Below are 19560 nucleotides of genomic sequence, written 5' to 3'. Positions count from 1 at the left end.
AAATCCAATATCAAATCCATATTTTAACTTTGACCAGATGAACGAATTGAAACTGCAATATAGAATATTTATTAAGGTCAAACATTGAAAAATGGTTTGGATGTTTTGTTTGGCTGACCTGTTTTCTGATGAAGTTATGAATAATCTTACCGTTATTTTATGAACGTCTCTGTGTAAAACCTCCTCTGATCATCGCCAGAGGACAGTTTCTGCTTCCGATTCGAGCCATTTCCCGAATCGGAAGCCAACTTCAGCTTCGTCCTGTTTGACAGGAGCAGTGACGTATCAGCGCATTTAATCAATCATAACTCGCTAAATACTGAACAGATTTTCACGACTTTTCGCTGTGAGCCTTATTCAAACAGCTGCCATAGGCACATTTACAAGGACATTATTATTTTAGGTATTTTGGAATTGACTGATGCATGGTTTAGCATATTAAAATATTCTTAGTGCGGACAACAGAATAGACTCGGAATCGAATATTTTGATATTGATGTATGATGAGCATTTTACAAAGCACACAATCAGTCATAAGTTTTTATTTAATTATTTAGTAATATCAATACATATTTATATAAATATACAAACACAAAATAATACAATCATAAAGAAATAAAGATGATTAGATAATGATTAATACTGAATTATATGCATCAGGTACATCATGTCTATGTAGGTTTTATTCATGTTCATCCATCTCTTCCTCACATCGTGTCTCTATGAAATCTTCAAAACTAAAACCATCTTACTTTAGACAGAGTGAAAGAATCACACATAAATAACAGTCTTTGCCACCTTGTGTCGCATAATCTAAATCAATATTAGGGAATAATTAAAATGTTCTAATTTTCCCTAATATATCTCGGTTCGCCTTCATAGCTGAACCTGGTAGCGCTGTAGCTAATATTAGCTGGCATTTTGCCGGTGGACATAAATACAGTTTAGTAATATTCTATTCACAAAATATAAACGGTAATATGTCCATCTTACTTGTGAAACTTTATCCCCAGAAATATCACGACAATAGACCGTCGATATGAACAAAAATATCCGGCGGTGCTGAAGCTTCTGCTGCTGTTTTGGTTTAGCCAAGCAGGAGTGCGACCTCTCCAAGATGGCCGCCGTTTCCTGCGCCAGAGCGGCCAATGCGGCGTCTACTCTTATATTATGCATATTGTTGGGAATATTAGTTTAATTATGCTAGTTTTAATGATAGTTTTAACTTTAGCGCATGTCTGCACCCCCCCCCCCCCCAACACCTTGGAAAAGTCTAGAATTCTCCCCCCCAAATAAATCATAAAAGAAACCTTTGCATTTCAACAATATAAACATGAAAAGGCAAAAGACAGAAAAAACGAAACAAATCCGCCATTCATCTAAGAAAAATTAAGGATGAAAAGACATGAAACACATTTTATTGACTTTCACTGCTCAATAAGAAGAAACACATTAATAAAAATCAGACTGCTGTCAGTTATTTCATTACTTTGGCTGAATCTTGATAAACTGCCTTGTTAAGCCTTAGGCTCTGGGTAAATCCAGCAGCTTCAGCTTCCTCTGGCCGTATAATATTCCTGGAGCTTTTCTTTCCACCAGTATCTGCAGCTATTCTTTTGAGTGACCCGGTTTTAATTCAGTTTTCCTCCATTATTTTTAACACAGTCCTTTGGTAAGCTAGCTGGAGTCTCGCACTTTGACCTGACGTGACGGAACCGCGCGGACCACTAGGGGGCGCCCGCGGACCACCAGTGGTCCAGGGACCACAGTTTGAGACAGAGGGTCAAGGAGTTTAACAAAATACTGCATCTGCTGATCCCTGAAGCACCAGAGCTCTGACAGAGAACAGCAGAGCTCTGGTTGGACACAGAAGAAAAGCCAAACCAGATAATGAGATGAAACTGGCAGAACTCACATCAGAAAGTGTCTGAAATAATCGAGCAAACCAATAAAACTACAAAAAAAACATTCAAATTGTGGCCTGTGAAGTCGGACCAGATAAATTATTTATAGAAAACCTCCTAGTGTCTGATCCAAACTGACCCACAGATCCAGAACCATTCACTGAACCAGAAGACCTGAAGGAATGTTTTCCTGAAGTAGGGGGAACGTTTCAGGACCTTGAAGTTTTGTCTTGGGCTCTGTTTCAATCAGACCAACCAAAAACACAGACATTCAGCCACCCACAGTACGACGCACGAAGCTTTGTGATTGGGGAAAAAGTCAAAGATGAGTCTCACCCGAACAGAAAAAGTGGATAGAAAATGTTCAAAAACTGGAAGAAGTTCTTCAGAAATTTTACGTAGTTAATTAAGGAAAAGACATCAGAACCATCATCCGTCTCAGGATGGAGAAGTTGAGAACACGTACCTGATGGTCTGTAACTGGATATTTGAGGTTGATCCTGGAAGTCTGTATGTGTACCCAGTTGGAAAAAAGTTGAAAATACAGAAAACAAAGATAAGATTGGGTATAGGCTGAAGAATAAGGCCAAAAAAGACAAATGAAGTTACCAAAATCTGAAAGGAAGCATAGAAAAAGATCGAAGAGCAAACTATCCTTTTTATGTGGATGTGGCATTCAGTGGTTTGACCATATAATTAATTTTGTTTGTTGCCAACAACGCCACCTGGGGCGCGATCAGCCGCTCCTTGTTCTGGTCTTATGCATGAGGCTGCAGGAGATCTGGGAGGAAACGACGATGCTCCCGTCTCATTAGCAGACCTGGACTCAGGCATATACTTGGAAAACTCCTTCAAACGTCAATAATATTTCTTAAGGATGACTGCATTAATTCAACAGGAGAACAACGGTCAGCTGGAAAACAAATTTAAAGACAATGTTTCAAAGAGTCGACAGTCCCTTGAAGAGATGCTGAAGGTCATGAACACGTCAGTGCAGGAACTGGAGGAGCGCCTCATTCCCTGAAGTCAGGCCGTTTGTAGAAAGTGGAGTTACTGTGGAGTTCTGAGTCTCATGTTGGTGAAAGAGCGGACCACAGAGGGCGCTGCAGCAGCTGCGACTGAAGATAAACACCTGGATGAGTTTCTCTAGATCTATAACTCTAGATCTATAACTCTAGTTCGCTCCTCTTTAGGTCCAAAGATAATAACTTCAGTTTGTTTCTGTTCAGCTGGAGAAAATTTTGTCTCATCCTCACATTTATCTGTTCTCAGCATCTGTTCAGTGACTGGATGGGGTCAAAGGTCACCTGGTGACATCGTGATGTAGAGCTGTGTATCATAGTTACGGTAGCTAATCTTATTTCCTGTTATAACCTGAGCCAGTGGGAGCATATAAATATTGAAAAGAAGGGGTCCTAGGATTGAGCCTTGGGGTACCCCACATGTGACCTTTGACCTCTCTGATGAGAAGTTTCCGACTGAAACAAAGAAATCCCTGTTCTTTATGTAGGATTCAAACCAGTGGAGTTCTGGACCGGAGAGTCCGACCCAACTCTCCAGTCGATTCAGTAAAATGTCCTGATCAACACTGAGGTCCAACAGAACCAGAACAGAACCAGCACTGTGGTTCTCCCAGTCTGTATTTATGTAGACATCATTGAACACTTTGACTAGGCCGTCTCCGTGCTGTGGTAACCATAGAAACCAGAGTGGAAGGAGTCAAAGCGGTTATCGTTCAGAGAAGTTATTTAACTGTTTAAACAGCTTTTTCCATAACTTTGCTGATGAATGGGAGGTCAGAGGTCAGAGGTCGGCCTGTAGACGTGACGAAGGGAGGCGACGCGACGCTGGACGTCACATCAGGTTAGATTAAGATCCTTTCGGCATAACATCCTAAAATGATTTTAATCTAGCATCTAATATAATATTACCTTGGTGTACTTTCTATTTTTTAACCAAGGATTGACTTTATTCTTACCTTGTCATGACAACCAGAGGATTCATCATCCATGATGAGTTAAATTTGTTTTTACCTTTTTAACTTGAAACGTTTGTTGTGATTTTCAGGAAACATTAATGCTTGTAAGGCTGCAACCAACCATGGTTTTAGTTATTATTGTTAATCGGATAAAAGAAATTCTGCAGATTTTTTTATTAAAGGCTTTTATAAATACAAAGTTAAAAATACATAAATTCAAATAAATAATAATAGGTCTAATTGGCTACAAGTCAACAGCAGCATTCCTTTAGTGAACATTTGTAGGAAATTATGAATCTGCAGCTAAAAATCCTTCTAAGGTATCAGGACTTCTGATCAGAGGATTATTTACCGATTAATAACTGGATATAAAAGATGTTTAGTAGGTTTTTACAGAATGTGAACCAGGTGAAACTTTTTACCGTAACTGGAAGACGTTTCTACATTTTGTACAGATTTGGTTTCATTTCTGTTTCCAGTCTGTGATCCAGTTAAACATCAATCAGCTACCGAATTAGCTGACAATTATTTCAATAATCAATTCATCTGATTAAACTTTTAAACACCTAAATATGTACCGATGTGAAGATGAATGAAATGGGAAAATGTTAACAGAATATATTTTTGAAAAAATAAGCAGGAGAAATTTGTATTTGACAGAATTTCATAAAGCATAAAATGAAACATTTCCTGTGTTTTTATTCCTCCATCCACACAAAAAGGAAGCTGAGCCGTTTAAACTGAAATAAATATTTATTACTGTAAACTCTTTATGCAGACTCACAGCTGAACAGGATCAACATCAAGCTCAGGAACAACAAACACTGAAGTGCCATTAATGAGGTTTCTGTGATTACAGCGAGTCATGTGACCACAGGACCAGCCAATCACAGAGCGTCGTGACGGATCATCTACGGAAAACTACAGACAGGAAATAACTTCTTCTACAGTCACAAACTGACCTCAGATCAGCTGATTCTAGATTGGTTACAAAAACACATGACGTCGCAGAGTGACATCACAAAGTGACATCACAGAGTGACATCAGAATATATCCATCGGAACGAGCTGCTTCTCAGCTCCTGTATTTACTTCAGTGCAACTGAAACAGTAGAAAATCGATCAGATTATTCAGTAATTCGACGTTCAGACTCAGATTTTAGGATCCAATTTAAAAATCCTTTAAACAGTTAAACTGTTTTTACCAACTTTAGCCAGAATGACGCAACCAAAGTGAAAATAACTTCAAATACAGAATTCAATAAGAAATATATAATTTCAGGAGATCTCTTGACTTTCAACATTTTAGATGCTTACAGTTTGTTCAAGTTTTAAATACTTAGTCAAATTTAAACTATGAAAATCAAATGATAATTTGAATACAAATAAATATACAATCAGTATATCTATAGGAATACATAGCATATTATATAATTTACATTAGAAAATTAAATGACAATAATTTTAATCAAGGAGAATTAAAAATTGCGGTCATAAAATGTCTGCTCCATTTAATCATAATACTGTAATCACATTAATAAGGTAGTTTTATAATCCTGGTACGAAAATTTAAATAAACATTTTATAAAGTTTTACAAAACAAACAAAGTAAATATATTGGCTGAATTTTTAGTGCATTATATTAAAAAAAAACTATTCAAGTGAAATTCGGAAATATTTCATCAGAAAAAAAAAATACAAAAAAATGTCAAATCAAATATGAATCATAAGATACATTTAAAAAGTGCAACAGTTGAACGGAACCATTTGATTGAATAGTTTTACTTCCCTTCAGAAGATTGTCGTGATAATATCCAATAACTGATGTTGTGGTTAAATGAATTATTCAGAATATATTTTGGTTCTCTGTTTCGGATCGGTGAAGCACCGGAACCGACCCGGTTCCGAGCGCTCCGGGCCGGCTGGGACTCACCGGGAAAACATCCGACTGGCTGAATGAGCCTGCAGACGGTTCGGTTCGGTCCGGATGGAGACTCTGGAGGTTTTGCTGCACCACGCTGTGCCGTGGGCGGAGCTTCCGCTTCCAGGCGGAAACGATCCTGATTTCAGAATATATTTGATCAGTTTTTAACCTTAAGAACCGAAGCATCAGTTTGCAGATCTACAACCGAAACATGTTTCGCCTCAGAATGGCGCTGAAAAAAGACAGTTCTGCTTTAACAAAAATAACGTTTTCCAATCTTTACAGTCAGTTTTAAAAAGCTCTCCTTAAACTTCGGACCTGATCTCCTTCAGTAAGAAAGGAAAATCCCCACGGATCGTTTGGGATTATCTGGTTAAAAACTTTTCTTCCATGTCTAAAGGAAACCCGCAACGAGATGAACGGCGAAAAAGCAGCAACAAATGGGCTCTTTGCACTTACGGCGTTGACGTCACATCCGCTTTGAGTTACCATGACAGCTAGAAAAGACTAAGTCGTATTCCAGACGCAATAAAAGCAATAATATGAACATTGTTGTCTTTCATATACAAGGGGCTTTTAAGTTTTCATGGATTTCCAAGCGATCCTGAATTAAGAAGATGGTGGCTTGTAAATATTCGTCGCTACCAGTTAAAACTAACGCTGCACAACACAAAGTTTGCAGCCTTCACTTCACTCCGGATCAGCTTCTTCAGCCTAAAGAAGGAGGTAAATAAAGGAGCCTCCCTGAGTTATTTCCATGGAGTCACTTCTGTATTCAGCCTGAAAGAGTTTATGGGAACCAGAGAGCAGAGCGACTGATCCGCCTGAACACACTGCAGTAAACACCGTCCTATCTGAGCTCTGAACAAGAAACATGCAAAGGTAATAAACTACATAACACGGAGACATTAAGGAACACGGCCATATTTTTCTCAAAGCAACAACTTTGAACCCGAACAGCCAGCTGAACTCGAACTCTGACTCCAGAGCTGCTCTGCGGTGAAGCTATGGGGTTTGTTGTGTTTCCTCATGGTTCTGAAGCAAAAGGCCCGAACCGGAACCTCCCCGTTACTTGGTCTGTTTGACACTAACGACAAGAAACACATAATATACTTGAAAATAAGTACAAAATAAGGTAGAAACATTTGTCTGTTAGAATGGACTAAAATGTTCAAATACCTAAATAGTACATTTTTACAAGAAAAATGTCAGAGAATATTGCCTACTAGCATAAGCTAAGGTTAATGTTAGCCACAAAGTTTAAAGAAAGTAAAACTCACCTACATATCCATGAATGTATAACGAGGTGAACATCTTAAAACCTTTCTCCAGCTGACTTGTTGGGGCTTCAGATCAATGTTCATCATTATCTGTTACCTTGGCCAAGCCCTGCAGCTCCGAGTGTAAAATTACATTTTCAATAGACGGGAAACGACCGAACCGCTTTTCCCCGAATGTGGAAGCTGACGTGCAAAGAGCCAAAGAGTCCATCATATTTCTTCATTTACCACCGGTAGTGACGTCAGCGCTACACACCTGCAGGGATTGTAACATTAACTGTAGATTTTCACTGTGGAATTTTTTTGTACGGCCAGGACTTAATCAATTACAGCTTTTAAAGAGTTAAAAATTGTAATTCAATTAATTCCATACCAAAGTTCTGGCCAGAACCTTTGAATTGTGTTTCTGATACACTGATAAATCTGACACACAGCTACATCCACTAACAGCAGCAGGAAGGCGCGATCTGATCGGAAAAGACTGGTGGTGTGTTCAAGTTGTGCTAACAGGAGTTAGCCTGTCAGGAAAGCTATGTTAGCCTAAAGTTGCATCTCAATGCTAAACGTGTAGCAAAAAACGGGTTTAGAATTTAAAATGTCGCTTACTTGGTGTCTGTCAATTAACTGCGACTAACAACAAACCCTTCAAAACAAGGCTTCTTTTCTTTGGTCAGAAAAGCCAAATGTTGGTGATCACAGCTGATTTATAAACTCAATAAAAAGGGAAAAACACCCCAGGGGGGACGTTTTTATAGGAGCCATACTGACCTCAGAAAAAAATCCTAGTTTAGGTCACGTTGATCATTTCCAGACTGGTTTCTTTTGTCTCTGAGCTGCAGGTTAAAACGGTTTCAGTTGGAAAAATGTAGCTTTATTAAACTTATTAATAACAATAACAGATAGTGGCCCAGTCCAATCACAGTCCAATGCGTCTGCAGGCTGATTCAAACCTCCAGGAACCTGATCCAAGAAACGCCGGCCCAGGCGACCTCCAGACTGGAAACCAGTGAACGTCCAGCAGGAGGCGGACCGTCCCTGGCTTCAGCAGAGCCACGGCAGCCGGAAGTGGGCGGAGCCTCAGGTTTGCTTGAAGGTTAGCTTGTTTCAGGCTAAAGCCTTCATTTTAAATTGAATGGGATCTGCATTGGCATTGGGTCCAACCCGACCCGGTTCTGCTGGGCTCAGTTCTGATTGAATTCTCGGCTGGTGTGTGGGACGGATTTAATGAGACAGAAATGAGAAAGAAAGCAGGCGGCCATGTTGGGTTGGAAGTTTCCATTCAGGGAGGACTCCAGAGATTCTTATGATTTCAGGTCAAAAGCAGCAAAATTATCTTTTTTTTGTTTGGATTTAATAAAGATCAGAACCACAAGATGGCAATAAATCAGCATCTTTGTTTAAATTCCATTATTATGAGTCAAAAAACTGAAAAAACACAAAGTTATCCTGACTTTCTGGGAATTTAGTCCTTAGAAACGAGATGCTAAATACACAAATTTATTAAATTATTTTCTAAAGTTAAAACGTATCTGATTAATCATGAAACTGTTAATAGTTATCTAAAATAATAACCTGAGCAGAGTTTAAGTGAATAAACTCCTGCAGCTCTGCCGTTTATCTTCAGGCGTCTGTTTGGACACCAGCCAGCAGAGGGCGCTGCTGCTACAGGGGAATTCAGAATTACTAATTGGGGATTTGAGTCAATAACATTGCCAAGAAATAAAACTGTGAGCTAAAAACTCTGGATAAAAACTTCAATATTTATATAATAAAATTAATTATGTCTAATAAAATAAGATGCTGAAAAATTATTTGAAAACAAAATGAGGAAACAGCTGGAGGCAAAATCTGCAAGTGAAACTTTCTAGTCGCGATACAGGAAATAATTTTTCTGTTTGGTTATTAAAGTTTCATCTAAAGATGAATTATTTCTGAATGCTGAGCAATGCGCTCCCAGACCAGTAGGTGGCGCTGCAGGCTGACTGGAGAGGAAACAGCTGCTTCCTTCCTTCTCCAGAGGCTCCACCCACTTAGCAAAGCCCAGGGATTTGATTGGTCACAGCAGGGAAGTGCTTGTTGATATTTAAAGGAAACAGCATTGATGGATTTATGAGCTACAACCATAAAAACCAGTTTAAGCTGCTTCTGGAACTGGTTGGGACGTTTGATATGTGTGTGAGAGGAAACGGGAACAGAACTATACAACGTCTTTCAAAATAAAAGATTGGTTGCAGGAAGCTGGTGGCTACAAGTGGAGCAATGCGTGTGTGTGTGTGTGTGTGTGTGTGTGTGAGCATGTGTGTGCATTGCTATGACTGTGAGGACCGTAGGGTAACCTGTCCTTATGAGGACACATGTTGGTGTGGGGACATTTTGAGAAATGTCCCCACACCAACATGTGTGAGCGTATGTGTGTGTGTGTTTCAGGATTTCTCACCTTATAAGGACCATTTTCCCTACATTGTGAGGACCCACTGCTCCTCATGGGGCCCAAAGCCCAGGGCCCCATGAAGAGCAGTGCTGTCTTAAGGTTTGGGTCAGGCTACAGAAATGCATGAGAAATTAATGGAAGTCAATGCAAAGTCCTCGTGAAGATATAAAGACGTAAGGGGTGTGTGTGTGTGTATGTGTGTGTGGCTCAGCAGCAGCAGTGCAGCTTGCTCGCCCTCTGCGCCTCTCTCTCTCAGACCACCGTGCTGACGGAGGGATCCGATAGGTTGAGCTGGCCAGTGATGTCCGTCGGGTACGGCTACAGCAGAGGGACAAAAACAGGGAGAGACAGAAAAACAGATGTGAAATGGACGCAGACCCAGCCGCAGGTTCTGCCTGAGCTCACTCTTTCTGGGTCGGTTCTGATCCAGAGCTTCTCTACTGAACGGCTATCAGCAGTGGTGGAAGAAGCCAGATGTCCTGCAGCAGCTTCACTGATGTCCATCAGCCTCATGTCCAGGTTCCTCCAGATCCAACCTGTTGAACGTCTCGCCTCCATGAAGCAGCTAATGTTTTGTGACCTGCAGTACCAGCACAGGGCTGTAGGGGGCAGTGTGTCCTCAAAGGGAAAATCTGCTGCTGCTGCTGCTGAGATGGACGGTTTGTTCATAGCGCAGCAGATCTTCCAGCCAACTGCTGGTCAACTTGTCGGGTCGCGGGAGCAGCAGCTTCAGAAGGGAAGCTGAAGTTTCCCGGAAAAACATGAGACTTGACAGGAATAGCAACAGGCCCTGTTGTTACTGATCCATCGGTTTCTGACCCGGCCCGGTTCTCTGGCCTGCAACATTAGGAGCTGAAACCATCCATTCCATAATACGGCAGCGGATCCGGTCTGTAACCGGATCAAAGGAAGCAGATTCCTCTTCCTCCCGGCTGGAGTCTTCCTCAGCCAGTAGAGCAGGTTTCTCCACCACCGCTGATGAAGCCGTTCGCTCTAACCTGGAGTCTGTCTGCTCAAACAGGAAGTGTGTGTGTGTGTGTGTGTGTGTGTGTGTGTGAGGCTATAGTCGGTCGTGCTTGCAGAGGAGGACAGAGGCAGAGTGTGTGTTTGCAGTCTGGACACCATTTAAACCCACTGAGAGAAAAACACTCATATAGGAAGTAAAGAGAAATGAGTCGGTCCAGCAGCCGCATCCGTCCCTGAAAGGACAGCTGTCTCTGTCTTCACATGCAACTGAGGACAGGAGGACACCAGAAAGGACAGAGGAGAGCCGGTGCCAGAGTCTGAAACAGAGACGGGTTAGAGGACAGAGACACGTCTCCGCCGGGCGACCTGAGGACGAGAGGCTGGACGTTAGTGGAGGAGACAGAGAGGGACAGGACAGGAAGAGACAGACGAGACAGACAAGGGACACCACACAGGCTGACCCTCTTCCCTTCTCCTTTGCAAGAAGACGACGCTATCAGTGTGGGACTACAGCTGGACCTGACTGCCTGCAGGCGTCCAACACGCCGCCTGTCTCTCTGTCTCACGGTGGGACAGATGTGATGGGGACAGAGAGGTCAGGAGAGGACCGAGCTGATGGGAGGGACAAAGAAGGAGGAAAATAAAGGAGTGAGGAAGAGGAGGGGACGGACAGGAAGCGATGGAAGACAGGACAGGTGGTCTTCGTGTCCTTACCGTGGCGTCCCCGGGGGCCAAACGGCGTTTGAGGTCGGAGGTCGAAGTGATGGACCTAAAAGAGGTTTGGGACTCTGGCTCTGCTCTACCACTTTTCCTATCCTACAATAGATCATACGATAGGCGCACACACACATTAACAGGCGGCAGAGACACTGCAGCTAACACTAAGGCCAGCAGGGGGCGACAGGGGAGAGGGGCGGGCGGCGGGTGATGGGCAGCGTCTGGACACCGGAGGACACAGAGTGAAGGACAAGGAACCAGAGAGGAGCAACCAAACGTCAGCTCGGCCGCCATGTTGGGAGGGGCAGCAGCTCTGCTACGCTGGTTCTGATTGGTTGTTTTTCTGACTTCATCATTTCCTGGTTCCCTTTGCTTCTTCTGTTTTACTGTCAAACAGAAATTGTGATGCGTAGCCATGGCAACGGAGTATTGTTCCTAAACCGGGAGCAGCTGATCAGCATCTCATAAGCTCAAACACCTGAACTCTGACCTCACATCCCAGAGGAGCTGAAAAGGACTCCGTGAAATCAGAGAGAGGATGAAGTTCAAACCGTCTCTCCCTCGACTCCAACGTCTCTCTAACTGTACGGCCTGACGGAGAGTTAAAGAGGAGCGGCAAAAGCAAAGGAGAAGGATTAGCAGAGCTAGCTAACAACTGATGATGTCATCCAGGATGTTACTGTGGAGCTCTGTGGCCCAGAATGGAGCTGTTAGCATGTTAGCATGAAACTCTCATTCAGCAACACAACTTTCATTTAAACGCCTTCATGTTTGAGTTTCTTACTCTAATATGTCGAACATTAATATTTATCTGAAGATCTGAAACATCTCTGTGATAAATCAGAACTCTAGATATACATTTATATGGATTTCACGCAGTAGTTTTGTGCTTCTTTTTTTCTTTATATTTTCTCACAAGATGGCGGACAGCAGGAGGGCCAACGCCACTCACAAGATGACGGCCGCTTGACGTTGGAGTGGACAGAGAGCGGTTCTTCTGGCTGCTGGATGAACGGCCGAATCTCCTCAGGGAAAACCTCCAACATTGGCTGACTGCATCTGGCCAGGTTCTGTCATCAGAACCTCGTCCTGGATTCACTGTGGAACCACAGACTGACCCGGTTCTGGTCCGGTTCTGCTGCTGCATCAGGACTCTAACTCTGATGCGCAGGTTCGATTCCCGGCCTGGTGACCTTTGCCACATGTCTTCCCTTCTCTCGTTACCTGGTTTCCTGTCAATTCACTGTCACAAAGAGCAAAATGAACCTCTGCAGGTCCTACTGAGCGCGCTCCGTCCTGACAGGTCCTACTGAGCGCGCTCCGTCCCGCAGGTCCTACTGAGCGCGCTCCGTCCTGACAGGTCCTACTGAGCGCGCTCCGTCCTGACAGGTCCTACTGAGCGCGCTCCGTCCTGACAGGTCCTACTGAGCGCGCTCCGTCCTGACAGGTCCTACTGAGCGCGCTCCGTCCTGACAGGTCCTACTGAGCGCGCTCCGTCCTGACAGGTCCTACTGAGCGCGCTCCGTCCTGACAGGTCCTACTGAGCGCGCTCCGTCCTGACAGGTCCTACTGAGCGCGCTCCGTCCTGACAGGTCCTACTGAGCGCGCTCCGTCCTGACAGGAAGCTTCATCCAGCAGGTCAGGGAGAACAGGGCGGCCAGCGAGCGCCTGCTGGATTTATTCAGCTAATTTAGCTACGATACAATAATTATGTATTTACATAACATAATTAATGAAGCATAACTATTTATAAAATGTAATTTTGTATTATATATAGATAAAACATTCTGATCTGTTTGTAGGACAGAATCAGCTGAACAGAACCGCTGAGGTCCAAACCTACAGACACTGGAGGCTGACCAGGACCAGGTCACACTGTGTGTGTGTGTGTGTGTGTGTACTTTGTGTCCATCTGCTCAGCAGCAGCAGGTTTCCTGGCCGCCTGCAGCCTTCAGTCTGTTCCGTTGCCTCTGTGTGTTTAATAATAACTACATCGGCTCCCTGTAGCTCAGAGAACAGACTGTAAAATACTGTTAGTTTATAAATCACTGGACGGTTTAGCACCACAACACATTACAGATCTGCTGTTGTTGTATCAACCTTCCAGACCCCTCAGGTTCTGGTTCTGGTTCTGGTTCTGCTCTGCATCCAGAACCAGAACCAAACAAGGAGAAGCAGCATTCAGCTTCTATGCACCACAGATCTGGAACAAACTTCCAGAAAACTGTAAAACAGCTGAAACACTGAGTGTCTTTAAATCCAGACTAAAACCCTCCTGGTTAGTTTATTTGAAACATAATCAGTTATGAATTTAACGACGGCGTCGACTTAATGTGACGTTTTGATTGTTGCTTCTCTGCTGCATGACTTTGTGAAGCTCTTTGAAATGCCTGCTGCTGAAATGAGCTGTACAGATACAATTTGATTGATTGATTGATTGATTGAATAATCTCTAATCTTTAATAATCTGCTGAGTAGCAAAACTAAAGCCAGCAGAGAATCTCAGTCTTTATCATCAGAGCCTTTAAATCACCTTAACAGACGAGGTTTTAAACAAAAAGCTAATAATCAATAATTCATTCATCAGGAAAGTCAGCTGTGCGTCTGCGTCTGTGTGCGTCTGTGTGTGTGTGCGTGTGTGTGTGCGTCTGTGTGCGTCTGTGTGTGTGTGCGTGTGTGTGCGTCTGCGTGTGTGTGCTTCTGCGTGTGTGTGCTTCTGCGTGTGTGTACGTCTGTGTGTGTGTGCGTGTGTGTGTGTGTGCGTCTGTGTGCGTGTGTGTGTGTCTGCGTCTGTGTGCGTCTGTGTGTGTGTGTGTCTGCGTGTGTGTACGTCTGTGTGTGTGTGCGTGCGTGTGTGTGCGTCTGCGTGTGTGTCTGCGTCTGTGTGTGTGTGTCTGCGTCTGTGTGTGTGTGTCTGCATCTGTGTGTGTGTCTGCGTCTGTGTGTGTGTGTCTGCATCTGTGTGTGTGTCTGCGTGTGTGTATCTGCGTGTGTGTGTGTGTGTGTGTATCTGCGTGTGTGTGTGTGTCTGCGTGTGCGTGTGTGTGTGTGTCTGCGTGTGTGTGCGTGTCTGCGTGTGTGTGTGTGCCCAGATGAGGGGTAAAACGTCCTACAAACACAGCAGCAGGTGAACAACGACATGAGGGTCAAACACAACAGGAAACAAAGGCAGCACTTCCTGTTTGGGACAAAGAAGCAGGAAGTGACATCACATGGGCTCATTATACCAACACTCAGCTGGAATAATGTCGTCTCTCCTTGGGGGGGTGATGGTTACAAGGTGTCTGACATCATCATCATCATCATGAGTTTAACCTTTGACCTTTCCCTGATGGTCAGTGAACCCCATGAGCAACAAGACCCGACCTCTGATGGTGACCTCTGACCCTGCAGCCTGTCATGGATTTCTGTGTCGTCATGGTAACCCCATGCTAAAAGCTAGCTGGTTGAGGTTTGTTGATAAAGAGACAAAAAGAGAAACGGTTTGCAGCTCAACCCGGTTCTGGTTCGGATCCACCATCCGGCAGAACTGGACTGGACCGAGGGGCCCATCAGGGAGGAACCGTAGGAAAACTTGGATCAGAACTCTCCCGCTCTGAACCTGTGGTCCAGTTCTAACCAGAACCAGGTGATGTGTTGGATTTTCAGAATAAAAGCTCCAGATGTGTTTGGTCTGCTCAGTAAAGTTTGACGTGGGCGGGGCTTTGTGACGTCACAGAAGCTGGCCAATCAGAGCGTACTGGGCCCAGCAGCAGGAAGTGCTGGTCTCTGCTGCAGCAGCCATGTTGGATTCTGACCTGCTGGACCTGTGAGGTCACTTCCTGAAGCCCAGCAACTTCCTGATGATTTTCAACTCTGGAACAAATGGGTCAATCTGGGCTTTGAGTAGGCCGTTTGGAGGAGGAGGATCATCCTCACCAATTCAACCCGATATAGTCACTCATGGTGTGTTACCATGACAACAACACAACACACAGGTCATGTGACAGACTGGCTTTCTGGAAGTAAACCGTGACGTTCAGGAGAGACAGGTAAAACACACCGCCACCACCAGGTAACTCCGCCTACCTGCAGGTTCTTCCTCCACACGTTGACGGCGGCGAAGGCCAGCTGCATCTGTTTCCTGCGCGCATCTTTGTGTCGCTTGTAGGCGATCTCGATGAAGATGAGGAAGATCCCAGCGACGATGCCGCCGGCCACCAGCATGAACACACCTGGAGCGGGGGGAGATGCAGCTTACGGTTCACCTGCCTGGCGGCGGCGGAGAGGGCGGGGCCTGCGTCCTACCTGCCATGTTCTCGAAGGTGAGTGTGGCGGGGGCATTGCTCCTGGAGTCGCACTCCTGGTAGCGAACCCACGTCTTGTCCAGATCCTCCATGAAGCCGTTCTCATGCGAGCTGTGGAGGAAGTGGGCGAAGCGTGAGTGGGCGGGGCTTGTGGAGCTGCTGCGGTGTGGCGTTCGGTACCTGAGAATAGCCAGAGAGACGTTCTGCTTCCAGGGACTGTCCTTCCTCATGCCGATGCCGAAGCCGGAGCGGAAGAACAGCTCCCCCGTCGTCACCAGGTCGCATTTCTGCGACGCCTCGAACTCCAGCACGGCGCTGTCCCAGATGAAGGCGTGGAGCTTGCTGCGGGAGGAGCACACGGCGCATCAGGACGCTGCAGGCCTTCACGGTCACATTTACTGTAAAACCGCTTTGCATCGCATGCGACCTGCACGCGAGTCCTGTGAACTGAAAACAAGCAGAAAGTTTCCCGCATGCGCAGCAGAGGACAACTACCGAGGATGCTCAGTGGAAGTAAACATGGATGCTAATGAAAAAGCTTATCTTGTGTTTAGGGTTGTAAAGATTCGTCAGATGACCTCAGAACCGCCATTATTAAATTCCTCGAGGTTTTGTTATTAGCGCACCGTGTTCCGGCTCAGCGCTTTCACTTCCTCTGAGTTGTTGCTATTGCTAGCAGCATAACGTCCCATTTTTAAGTTTGTTCTGGGGATTTAATTGGTTTATCATAATGTCCGGGGTTTTATCGTTTTTGGGGGGACCGTTAAGCATCCTTGAATTAGCTGGAGCGACGCCAGTGTACCCGGCCCGGAAGTATGCCGCTCCGCGCTCTTCCTGTTGCCCAAATATGGACGACGCTGACAGCGCCGCTGACTCGTTATGGAGGCAGGTAATCAGGACAGCAGGTAGATCACCGAGACCAGATCCCAGCTGGCAGAGGAGTGATCCTAACATTGATCTTGGGTTTCTGATTCCTCCACTTGATTTCTGAAGGAAACATCCTGTTTCGGTTTCAGATCAGAATGGTTTCCCCTTGGTTGGTCTGACTGATGAAGTATGGTTTGGGTTTCTGGGGCCCCGGCCCTCCGGCTCATTTCAAAGGGACCTGCTGTTTCATTTAGGCTGAAGGAAGGGAGTTTGTGCCTTTGTGGTTTTCACCAGGGATTTCAGTGTGAGTGTTTTGTTGGGGAGCAGCTGGGAGTGTCTAGTTATATTTGGGTTTCCTTATTTCCTCCCCAATCATTTTATTTAATTATTTTTCAGCTGTAAGGTTCCCAGGGCCAGCAGAGACTCCTGCGTTTTAATGTGGTTATTTTTGTATAATAAAATAAATTGTGACCATTTCCACCATCGAGCATCTCAACCAAATAAAATGTATCTAATTTGCAAGCAGCACCTCTGTTGATTCTAACAAACTTATCTGTGTGACGGTCTGTAAAGAGGATCCAAGGATCTCCAGACATAAGAGCTGCACCACGGTCACACCTGGAGTCCAGCAGCCGTTAGCCTGGTGGTGCCAGGTGTGTTTCTACAGGTGAGCGGGTGGACTGACCCTGCAGGCGGCTGCGCTGTAGCTCTATGGACGAACCAGAAAATGCGTTTCATATCGTCCTGGTCTCAACAGATGTGTGGCGGAGCGCAGCTGGTAGACGAGTTTCTGTGACGAACGAAGGAGTCGAATCCTGCTAACATGAACACAAAGCTAAAAACGTCTGGGCAAGGTCAGAGTTTAAGCTGACTGGAGATGAACACATAGATGAAGCTGCAGTTTGGACATTTTTATCTACCAATGCTTGGTGAGCCTGCCTCTTTATTAAGTTGAATATAATTTCAGATTTTTCTAGAACTTTTGTCCAGGTTAACTTAAAGTGAGCTTTTATTGTTGCAGATTAATTTTCTAGACTACAGAAAAGCAATAAGGAAGCTGAAATATGAGAAATGGGCCGATGTTGATATCCAATAGTAACACTGCTGTTATGGCAGCATTTATCTCATTTTATAATTTTTATTTGATTAATCATCAGAACAATTGATAGATTACTGGATCAGTAGTTGTTACACCAGCTTATTTGAGGTGTTTAGAGCCAAAACATTAAGAACTAAATCCTCGTTATCGTCCGCTGGTGGTTGCCATGGTTTCCATGGTTGCTTTTCTCCGTATCAGAATAGTGACGTTTGTTGTGCATTGATGACGTTCTGGTCGCATTCATCCGAGCTGAACGAACAGAAAACATCGGATTATAAGAAGCTGATCTGTGTTGTCATGGAAACATCAGCTACAGGTCGCATTGAGGCAAAACTGAGGGACTGGCGTCCCTCCGGGCCGCAGTGTGAAGGTTGCCGGCGAGGCTCCGCCTACTTGTCTCGGACTGCCTGGATGGCCTCGGCGGCGCTCTCGTAGTTGTGCTTCTCCATGTGGCGGTACATGGTGCTCAGCTCCACCTGCCGCCGGAAGTAGATGTCCACCGAGCTCTGCTTCACCGTGGCGTAGATGAACTTATCCGATGGGTTACGCAGCTGGAAGCACATCAGCTGTTACCGCATGACGACATCATTGCCCCAACCGGCGAACGGAAGGCGGGCGCTCACCCTGGGGTCGTTGATGCCAGTGATGCGCTCCTCAGGCCGGTCCAGCACCAGGAAGGCTGCCAGGTTGGCGGTGTACGACGCCACGATGATCATAGCAAACCCCGCCCACACCATGCCCAGGATCCTGGCGGAGAAGCTCCGTGGGGCACCTGCAGGGGGAGCAGTGACACGCTGTCAGCGCCGCGGGCGCCACAGGCGAGCAGAAACGCGAGCGTCGCTACCTTCTCCGATCCCAGAGTTCAGCAGAACTCCCCAGGAGAACCACATGGCGGAGGACAGGGTCAGGGCGTCTTCTTCTTCTTCTTCGCTGTTCACCTTAAACCTTCCAAACGGGCTGCAGACACACAGCAGGTCAAACAGGGTCAAACGGAGCCTAGTACACTGAGGGGCGGGGCCAGGTGTGGGGACGAGCGCAGTCTGCTGCCAGCGTGTTTTCAAACAGACTTAAAAAATCCACCAGCGAGAGATTCAACGACTTTATTTGTTTTTACACACTTCAGTGGAAAGAGGGCAGCAGTGAGCCAGGTTCAGGCCAAACACTGCAGAATTAAACCAATTCACACAAAAATGCACAGAAACATAAGAAAACTGAAGGACCAACTGAGACTGTGTGCCTGGCAACACTTTGATTTGTCAAACTTCTGTTTTTTATTCATTTATACAGGCACTGTCTGTACTATTTTAAATTATCCTGCTTATTTCTTCATCTGAGGATGTAAATTTTTAACATCATCTTCAACACCATTCAGTATTTCTTTACGTGGTAAATTTGCCCCAGTTGTGCCGTCTCTGATTTATTACATTTTACCTTTGTGTCGTCTCCATCCCTCCGTTTGGCTGTTTTAGTAGAACAGAATAGATCACTGTGTGGTAATATGACAGCTGTATAGCTCCAGATTGGGGGCTTGTCCGGGATTTAAAGTCTGTTAGAAATTATTAGCATTTATGTGGATTAATTTTTTACAATTTTTTATTTAAACTTTTAAAGTTTAAGTTCTATTTGCCGTTTTTACAACTCCAAACAGAAAGAAAAAGTGATGCGAGGTTTACGGATTCTGGTGTGAGGTTCTGCTGATGTAACCGGACCGGACCAGAAACTCTGGGGTAAATTAAGAAGTTAAGCAGCAACAGAGCGGACCAGACCACGGGCCTCATGCATAAAAGACTGTGCAGTTTTCACACTAAAACTTGGCAAACGGAAAAATTTAGAAAAGTGCGGCGCACAAAAAAAAGGGATGCATAAAGCCGCAGGTGGCCGCGCACCTTTCCTTTATTAATCCTAATTTGCCTGTCGCCTCCATAAATACATATGAATGTAAATAAATACCCGGAAGTCTGCCGCCACGTGAGGCAGTAACCATGGCAACGGCCTGGTTTGTAGAAGTATGAGGATTTCTAACAATAATTATATATTTTATTTAAAAGGTGCAGACACACCTGGATCACCTTAAATAATCAAACCTGTTGATTAGTTTTACTCGGCAG

The 19560-nt window shown here is 44.8% G+C and overlaps 1 protein-coding gene and 1 long non-coding RNA gene across 2 annotated transcripts in view; both read right to left on the bottom strand.

Annotated features, from left to right (window-relative positions):
- Positions 1-4616: 4616 nt before the first annotated feature.
- On the bottom strand, positions 4617-7402 carry LOC148157554 (uncharacterized). Its single transcript, XR_015764185.1, has 2 exons — positions 7087-7402; positions 4617-5942 (listed from the first exon to the last, which is right to left on the bottom strand). It is a non-coding gene; the product is annotated as an uncharacterized LOC148157554 (long non-coding RNA).
- Positions 7403-7935: 533 nt separating this feature from the next.
- The window catches only part of grin1b (glutamate receptor, ionotropic, N-methyl D-aspartate 1b), a 46127-nt gene continuing 34502 nt past the window's right edge, over positions 7936-19560 (bottom strand). The window contains exons 15-21 of the mRNA XM_088008434.1: positions 18297-18409; positions 18076-18224; positions 17846-18003; positions 15488-15828; positions 15269-15414; positions 11198-11299; positions 7936-9835 (exon numbers count right to left, since the gene is read on the bottom strand). Coding sequence (XP_087864560.1) covers positions 9770-9835; positions 11198-11299; positions 15269-15414; positions 15488-15828; positions 17846-18003; positions 18076-18224; positions 18297-18409 — 1075 coding nt within the window. The 3' untranslated portion in view covers positions 7936-9769. The remainder of the gene's footprint in view (positions 9836-11197; positions 11300-15268; positions 15415-15487; positions 15829-17845; positions 18004-18075; positions 18225-18296; positions 18410-19560) is intronic.

The sequence above is a fragment of the Poecilia mexicana genome, unplaced genomic scaffold (genome assembly GCF_051168715.1).
Source record: "Poecilia mexicana isolate PSO_F unplaced genomic scaffold, ASM5116871v1 scaffold_9, whole genome shotgun sequence".
NCBI lineage: Eukaryota > Metazoa > Chordata > Actinopteri > Cyprinodontiformes > Poeciliidae > Poecilia > Poecilia mexicana.
Note: the sequence above shows the minus strand (reverse complement) of the source record. Positions and strands in the feature narration are given on the sequence as shown.